This window comes from Eufriesea mexicana, unplaced genomic scaffold, assembly GCF_001483705.2.
Source record: "Eufriesea mexicana isolate 0111107269 unplaced genomic scaffold, ASM148370v2 scaffold3508, whole genome shotgun sequence".
Taxonomy (NCBI): Eukaryota; Metazoa; Arthropoda; class Insecta; order Hymenoptera; family Apidae; genus Eufriesea; species Eufriesea mexicana.
The window spans coordinates 129,693-138,749 of NW_016911531.1; the positions used below are offsets into that span (position 1 = coordinate 129,693).

Here is a 9,057-nt window from a genome sequence, read left to right on the forward strand (position 1 = left end):
CGATGACGACGACGACGACAACGATGACGACAACGACGACGACGACGACAACGACGATGACGACGACGACGACGACGACGACGGCGACGATGACGACGACGACAACGACGACGACGACGATGATGATGATGACGACGACTACGAGGACGAAAATCGTCGACCGGTGCGGATGGATTCGACGCGATACGACCGACCCCAGCCTGCCATTTAAGTACCTGAAGTCGTTGCTTCACCTCCGTCGAAGCGATCGCGCTATGGTCGTGTTTGTCCTTCTTCCTCAGCGCTTCGAGTCTCTCTTTTTCTCTCCTTTGCTCTTCCAGTTGCTTCTGCTGCTCCCAGAGCTACAACAAAAGAGGGAAAAGCAAGGAAAAATACGTCGCTTTTAAACGTACACGTAGAAACCACTAGCAAACGTATCATCGTTCACCCGATGGACATTCGCGTACGAGAGAGTAACTTTTAACGATAATTTCGCTGAAACGCGTGCAAGGACAGGAAGAAGACAAAAGGCAGACGAATAGCGGAAAACGGTGTGAGAGAGACGTACGAGTCGAATCGCGCGAATCGATCTCACATGGTGCACGCGATTTCTCTTTCCCAGACAAACGACGAGAATAAAACGAAATTTTATTCCTTGAAACTCGAAGAGACAATTCGAAGACGAGGATGTATCTTCGATGAGCAATGGCTGTCCGACGTAACTATTTTCCGAGGAGGAAACGCGAGCAACCGTGACGAAAAAAACGAAACGAACGGAATCGACGATACAACGAACGGAGCAGCTTACGTACTTTCAGCTGATGCATCTGTTGCTCGTGTAGTTCGGCCAGTTGTCGTTCTTGCGCCTGATACTGCTGACGTAGAATTTGCTGCTGAAGTTGGTGATGTTGCTGTAACTGAAAATATTAACGATCGAGGTGGTCCGGAAATATGTCGTCGCGATGCACAGATTCGAATACAACTGGATCCGGATCGGATCGAGGAACGACGACAATTAAACTGGCAGCGCGATTATCGGCATCGCTGGTCACACGGAGAAACGGGGTATTCGAATCTGTGCATCGATCGCGTCAACTCGTTAATCGCGATCGAGTGGACGTGAAATGGAATCGAGTACGTTACCTCGAGTATCTTTTGTTGCAGCACGTGGCCATGGAGATTCGCTGGATCTCCAGAGGCGGCGTGATAGCCGCTGGATGTCAAGGTGGTCGTAGCACCGCCAACACCGCCGACCAGGTCTCTTGGTCTGGACATTGGCGAACCTGGCGTATCCCTGGCCATCTCTGTGCATCGTACATATACACGCGTGTACGTATATACACGAACGCGATGGTTGGAATTCGAAAGAGGAAGGACACGACGCGGTGATCGAATTTCCAGGCGAAAACGAATGGAAAACGAGCATCGTCCTCGTTCGTCGAACGTAACTTACCTTTCTGCGGCAGATGAGTAAACGCGGACGCGATCTCAACGCTTCTGTAACCCACGTCTTCTGAAACAAACGGGAAAGAGGTAACACGATAAACGTTCCGGCGATGGTACACCCTTGCCCCTGGACGGGTACCCTGGCGCGAATCGAGTAGGTAGGTATTTCGCGATTGCCACGAAAAAAAGAAAAGCGCCCTCTAGTCGCGCGTGTTGCGAAAGAAGAATAAGCGTGGCAGTGGTAATAAAGGAACTCGGTGAGAAAGGGATGAGAAAGGGGTGAGAAAGGGGAGAGAAAGGGGAGAGAAAGGGTGGTCTGAAACGAATGGAGAACGGAGCGAGAAGAGGCGGACAACGGGCCGAAGATGAGCGCGAGTGCAAACGAGTCGACGCTCGCGTCGAGTTAGCGGGCGAGCAGAGGTCACTGTACGCTGCATTCCTCCGAGTCAAGTCCAAGGTTAATCGCGGAGGAGGGCCGTTTCTCGACAGACTCGCTTTGCCGTTCGTCTCTTTTTCTTTCGTGCTTCTGTTAGCTCGGACGAAAGGTAGCGCGCGATCGCGATCGTTTGTTCCAACGGGAACGCCGGGGAACGTGCGAATTCCGCGAATTTACGCCACTCAACCGTGGGGCCAACTATGTCTCCTCGTTAGAGACGGTTCCTTCGCTTCCGCGTCTCTTCGCGTTTTACCAATTCCTAATCTTATCCTTACCAATTACCATCTACGCCTCCATATTCTTTCCTTCTTCCTTGTCCCCGGCCGAGTGTCGAAAACGCGGCGAACGGAGGAAGGAAAAGGAAGAAGGAAAGATGGCCGATCAGGGACGATGTCGGAGGCGACTGGATTGGAAAGGAACGGAAAGAGAATCGCGGTATCGGCGCCTCGGCACGGCGTACCGTTATTATTAGCCAACGAATGTCGGTGTGTAGGTCAGGCGCGAGTAGTAGCCGATGTAAAAAGAGGAAAAGGTGACCGCGCGCGCGGTCCGTTCAGCGAAACCAGTGGTGGTTCGTACGCGCTACCGGTCTAATATACTTTCGTCTTTCGAAACGATTCCGGTGGTTAGGTGGTTAGGTGGCTAGGTGGCTAGGTGGCTCCGTGGTAACTCCCGTTCCAGTTAGTCGGCTGAGAAGCAGAGGTCGCGAGAGTATTCCGAGAGTATTCCGAGAGTATTCGGAATGAAAGCGCGAACGCGCGTGGGAGAAAAGTAGAGCTCGACCGGAAACTCGACTGCGTGGTCGGCTGATCGAAGGATGGTCGGTGCGAACGCGGGATGAGAGGACGAGCAAAGAGAATCAAAGTAAGTTTTAACTCGTGTTCCTGGCCGGTGGCCGACTAGCTAAGATTAGACGAACGTTCGCTATATATAGGATGACATTTATATACGCACCTACTAAACGCGACTGTACACGCGTCTCCTCCTTCTCCTCTTCCTCTCGCCCCCATCGCACGCACGCACACATGCAATTTTCTCTGTTCGTCTCTTCGCTCTCCTTTCAATGATCATTCGAGTTCTGTCTGGCCCGTGTTATTTTTCCTTCGAACATGTCCGACATTCCGTAGTACGTACCTAATTGTTCCGTCCGACGCATATCGGGAACGACGATAGCGCAATCGGACACGGTACGCTGCGCGATCCTAGGGATATTAACGCGATCCAGCGCATATCTCGTACTGCCCCGTTCGATTTACTCGTCTCGGATCCTGTCCGAGGACACCTTTCCATCCGATCCGATCCGATCCGATCCAACGAAATTATCAAATTCCCCGTCCCGCGCTGAAATCACGTGTCCGTCTCGAGTTTTCCGCGACAAACCGCGATAAAGAGAAATCTTTGAGAGAAAAGGGAAAACTAGCCAACGAGTAAATGATCGTGATTTCACGGGTTCGAACGAATCGAGAAGATAGAGGATGGCAGGTTACACACGGCGAGAGGAACGGTTTAGTTCGGGAAACAGCCGATACGGGACGACGCGATCGCGCTGGTTTCACCGCGTGGGCGTGTACATCTCGTGCGTACTTCCTCGAGTCATGAGCAACCAAGAGGAAGGAAGACCAATGACCCCGTGTACTGGAAGCGATATCGGAACAACGCGAATCACCGACGTTCAACCAAACGCTATCTTCCACCGCGTTATCTCCATCTTTGACTTTTCGTAACACTCGACGATAACGGGTCATCGTTTAGAATCGGTTCTACCGTCCGCATACCCGTCAACGAAAAACCAATAAAGAGAAAAAGAAAGAGGGAAAAAGAAAGCGGAAAAAGAGAAACCTTTCGACGACTTTTTCAGAGGTTAGAGAACGGGACGGCCAATCGGACTACGGTACTTGACCGTTCGCGTTCTAAATTGAACTCGTGACTTGGTCTAAGTGGCGGGAATGACTCCAGTGACGTCAAGCACGTTTCAGTTTCTGTTCTTTGTCGCGACGGATTCGCGAATCGCGGTCACTCGATTCTTTCGTCGTTAAAAGAGGTATTAACACGTATCAACCATCAGCCAAACGTTCGAGTCGTGTCCCGAGCCGTGTACCGAGTCACCCTGCCAGTCGCGAGAATATAGCCGCGTATCGAGTGTAGTCGAAAAGACGTTTGGACGCAACGTTCGTGGTACGCGCATGCGCTTTCACCACCGATCTGGCGCAAATGTCAGTTTACGTGGGTAAAACACGATGAATCGTAATCGCGCGCACATGCGTGCTAACGCGTGACACCAACTCGGCGAATCTCGCGAACGCCAACGATTCGCCAACGATTCGCCAACGATTCTCCTTGCCCGCCCATTCTTCCACCGGAGTTCATTCCCCTGTTCTTAATCGCGAATAACGTTCGAAACCGTACGTGAATTCGAAAAGCTAGTTCAACGTTTTCTCCCCGTACTTTTCGCGTTGCGTCGCGCACGAGCGTCGTCGCTTTCTTTCTCTTTCTTCTTGCGTCTTTTATTCCAACGCTGTTGAAAACGCTGTTACGACGCGGCATCGAGTATCGAGAACTATCGAAACTCGCACGGAAGGATAACATTTCGACTAGCGAAAATCGACGTTCGATAACGCGACCGATCATCTTGCTTCTTTCTTGCTTCTTTTCGTTTCGTTTGGAATGCGAAAAAAATCGAACGAAAAGAACGGAAAGGAAAACACGAAAAAAGGGAAAAGATAGCGCGAGATAAGAAGAGAGAAAGAAGGGTAAATGAGCTGGAGGGGGAATGAGGGACGTCAAGGAGGACGGTCGAGGGAGAGAAGGGTGGGGAAGGGGGAGGAAGGGAGGGAGGGAGGGAGACAGGAACGTGGCAAAGAAACAGAGGAAGAAACAAAGGAGACGAAAAGTATCGATGCACCCCGGTCACTTTGTATACCACCAAGTTACACGAGCGATGCTAGTCGCGATGTTACATCCGTGCACAACAGGTGTCTGGCTGATTTGGAAATACGATAGAGCGATTTCGAACGATGACCTTTTCCATCAACGGGACTAAACGAAGCGCGATAAACGCCAATAATATGGTTCACGGAATTACCTCCGTAAACGGCAAAAGCAAACGAAAACCTCGAAACGGCGGTTTAGAAAAAAAAAAAAAAAAAAAAAAAAAAAAAAAAATCCTCTCGAATTCCAGAATCAGGTGGCAAATTTTACCGTTGTTGCTCTTACCGGATAATAGGAAGAGAAAGGATATAACGAGAAACAGGGTAAAAGAGAAAAAAGAAGGAAAACGCGGATGATGCGAGGCAAATGTGACTCCTGTTGCGGAAGAGAAAGGCCGATTACTCGAATACGCGAGATCACACGCGTAATACGCGTTTACGAAATTACGCGTTTCCTTCGGCTGAAGTTTACCGTGGTTCGCTCGCACGGTGGTATATGGCGACACTGCGCATCCGATGTCTACACGATGTATTATCATTCGAACACCGAACGAGAAAACTCGAAACGCGATTTAGTCACCATCGTGCACCATATCGCGGCGCACTGTTACCACTCTCAGCACCAACCGAACACAAGAAATAACACACCAGGCGATCTCGACGACGGTAACCCTCCCGCCGATAGAGAGTTTACGAAGATGAATCAGTCTGGACTGTAGCTCGAAAACACAAGTAAACGTCGTAAGCGTCAAGAATAATGGCTTACATTTTATCGAAGACGAGCCATCGAGAGTCGAACGGACGACGACAACGACGACAATAACGACGATGACAACGAAGAGGACTCCGAACGAAGAACGGAACTTAAAGGTAGAAGCTTGGATTCGCTTCCACGAGTGCACGTCACGGATAACGAAAGAGAACTGCGCGCGCGATGCGCGCTACCGTTTCTTTCGCGATTCTCTCTCATTCTCCGAGAGTACCGTGCGCGCACGATGACAGCGCCCTGCCTCGCGAGGCTCGCGAATCTTGGCTATTTATAGATACCCGGTATTGTTGCGTTCGGAGCACATTTGTGTTTCTCGCGCGAGCGCGCGCACCGTCGGCGACGTAATTGTGAAACCGCTTCGCTTCGTGCACCTCTCCTCTTCGTCGCCAGCAAGTTTCTACACCACTGGTCGCCGTCTCCGTCTCCGTCGCCGTCGCCTCACCCTCTTTCGCTTCCACTATCTTCTCCACCTTCTCTCCTTCTCCTCTTCCTTCCCCGCCGCCGCCATAACCGCCACCTAGTCGCAAGTGCTGCCCTTCTGCCGCCTTCTCGCTGCCTTTGCACGCTGCTCCGTTCTCCGCTGCCACATTACTATTTTCTCCCCTCCACCGCGTTCACCATCTTTCTCCGTCCTTTCCACGTTTCAGCTTCGCTCCAGAACCGACCACCACTACCAACATCGCCACCGCCACCACCGCCACCATCACCACCGCCAGCGACCACGGCCGACAACTTGGACTCGTCTGTGTCTCTCGCTCGGCTGTTTTCGTCGCGTCGTGTCGTGTCGCTTCCCGCCGACTAGACCGAGTCTGTTGTCCTCCTTTGCCCTATTTCTGCCGTTTTCAACGCCTCGCGTCTCCTTCCTTCGTCGAAAAACCGCGAAAAACAAATGGAAGAAAATAAGGAGAAAAAGAAAAATATATGAAAAAACAGCGATGACCGAGAATAACCGGGGATTCGACGATTTCGTATCTTCGTCTTACGGCTCGGTCTTTCCTTCTCTCGTCGTTGCTCTTCGTTGATGCACACTTTCTTCGAGCAAAAGGAGCGAGGGAGGGAGGGAGGGAGAGAGGGGGGGGGGGATGGGAGTTTTCGCAACTAGATAGCGGTTTTTCTAATCGAACGCGGAAATAGAAATCGACTGTCGACGTATCGATAACCGATGCGGCAATTTATTCGTTGGTTACGTAATACGTACGACTGGTAGGAATGTTCGGTACGAATGTCCCGCAAGCGCGATCCGTCGAGAGGAAATGGCAAACACGGAGCCGGTTCGGCGGTGAAACGCGCGCGAAAGTCTTTTCGAGACATTAGAATCGGTGTGTTTCCAACGGACACGCGATCGTTGGCGGTGCGAGCAAACGCTTATTTAAATTCGATCGATAACTACGCGTTTTTCTCTGCTCGCCGATTTCCCCACCTACCACTACTCTTCCCTTGTATCTCTCGCTGCACGTCTATCTTCGATTCCGATTCCTTTCGGAATAAAGCCCGCGGGATGGTAAGTGGCGAGAAAGCTACCTTCCGAAAATAGGAGACAAGGTCACCCCTTCTTGAACCATCTCCTACCGTTCTCTCGCTCCGTCGCTCCACCCTAAAGCTCGATCGTATCGATCGACCGAGGGAACCCCGGTAACGAAACAGTCGTAGTTACGCGAGAATGCCGCACTGCCGCGTGATACGCGTTCCTCCACTCGCTTCGCGTTACGTCGCCCGATCACCGAATAAACGGCATCTCCGTTTCTTCGGTTACCGCACGACGACACGGCTGCGACCATGATACCAGGAATCAACCACGGAACTGGCTATTCCTTCGATACGAGCCATGAATACACGCGTGGCGGCATCGCGTCGTATCGAGACCGAACATCGTCAATGAACGTCCGTTGTTAATTACGATCGATCGAGTTGGAGCGAGACGAGAGGAGAAGAAAAAGAAGGAAGAGCGAAAGAAGAGCGAAGGGCGGGGCGGGGGAGGGGCGAGGAGGCGCGTGTTGGGTAGCGCCGCTCGTGATTCCAATCCATCCAGGGTCTCTCGTCACTTCCGACTATTTATAGACGACCGCTCGATATGATGTACCGGCGTTATTTTTAGCTGCTTACCTAGCTACGGCCCTTTCACCCCTTCGAAATAGCACTCGGGTAGACTCGAACACGAGAACGGCATTCGTTACGCATCGAATGGTTGTTCGATCACGACCGATTCGTTTCTTTGAAAATTCCGAGAAACTATACCGAACGACAGATATACTACGTGTGCTCCTGCTCCTGGGATATATATCAGGCTCGATGCGATATCTCGCGCGTCCACGAATCGTACTCGAATTCGATTCGCTGTAACGACACCGCCGTTACGCTCGCATTCCCGTTCACATTCGGACGTTTATTTGCGTAGCCGATCACGTAACTCCGTTTAATTATGTGTTGGCGCAATTATACCGTAAACTACCTTCCGCTCGAAATAGCCGAATCGATACGAACGTTCGGTACGTCCGAAGACTCGCAGCATCCTCTCTCTAGTCCTATATTATCCGGATAGCGCTTCGAATTTCCGATCCGGAGCGAGCGAACAGCTCGCGTGTAGCTCGCGTGTAGCTCGCGTGTAGCTCGCGTGTAGCTCGCGAGGTGGTAGATGCAAGACGGAGAGTCACGCGGGGTGCTGCATCGGCGCGAAACGAACGCATTCGCGCGGCTAAGCGTAGAATAGTAGCGTAGAAGAGAAGAAAGAGAGGGAAAAAATTCGCTTCGTAGGTGGTCTCTCTCGACGGTAATACGCCGTATGGCGGTGGTGCTAGGACAAAAATAGTGGCGGTCCCGTTCGAAAATACCAGCTGCTAAAAATACGAGCAAAAATAAACGTCTACACGTGCAAAAACACGCATTAATATTCACCGTGCGTCCGACGTTCGTGTTTTCGTGCCACTAGAGAGAACGATGAGCGGTCAGAGAGAATCGGTCGCGAGAATCTCGCGAAACGGCGGCAACAAGAATCGTGTAGAAAAGTGGAAGGCGGACCTATCCACAGTTCTATCACCTGTCCGATATATCTGACCGTCGTTGCTTCCTCTTAACGAGGCAGCGTATGTAAAGGCAAACAGGGACAACCGGAAAGACCGGAGAAACCGGAAGAAACGACGCTAGCGCCGCGAGACGCGTGGAATTTCAAACGCGGAAAGTAGATTTTATCGGTACGCGTGCTCGGTATTTTCAAACAATCGTGAAACGTACGGCAAACGCGCGAACTCGTTGGCGCCACCACCCCGACAGACCGTGGCGATGCTTTACTGACTCATCGGAAACGAAAACGGCGACACGACCATGATCGCCACGCTGTCATTATCGTCGCAGTTGCCTTTGTCGTCGTTCGTGACTATCGGCGGTATAAAAAAGAATAAGAAGGAAACACGAACACGCGCGATTATCGATAACCAACCGAAAAGGGCATTCGCGTTTTTAGGTTAGTTTGCGAACGCCCGAAAGAAAGAGAGAATGAGAGAAGG

The 9,057-nt window shown here is 51.4% G+C and overlaps 1 protein-coding gene across 13 annotated transcripts in view; it reads right to left on the bottom strand.

Annotated features, from left to right (window-relative positions):
- The window catches only part of HDAC4 (histone deacetylase 4), a 24,451-nt gene that overhangs the window by 6,541 nt on the left and 8,853 nt on the right, over positions 1-9,057 (bottom strand). For 4 of the 13 annotated variants that reach the window (XM_017904889.1, XM_017904888.1, XM_017904881.1 and 1 more), the window contains exons 3-6: positions 1,433-1,492; positions 1,123-1,283; positions 792-896; positions 216-341 (exon numbers count right to left, since the gene is read on the bottom strand). In XM_017904889.1, coding sequence (XP_017760378.1) covers positions 216-341; positions 792-896; positions 1,123-1,283; positions 1,433-1,492 — 452 coding nt within the window. Of the gene's footprint in view, positions 1-215; positions 342-791; positions 897-1,122; positions 1,284-1,432; positions 1,493-2,815; positions 3,687-5,554; positions 5,625-5,835; positions 5,852-6,981; positions 7,002-9,057 lie in introns of those variants that run through there. The other 9 variants (XM_017904879.1, XM_017904880.1, XM_017904886.1 and 6 more) reach the window with 9 other exon arrangements.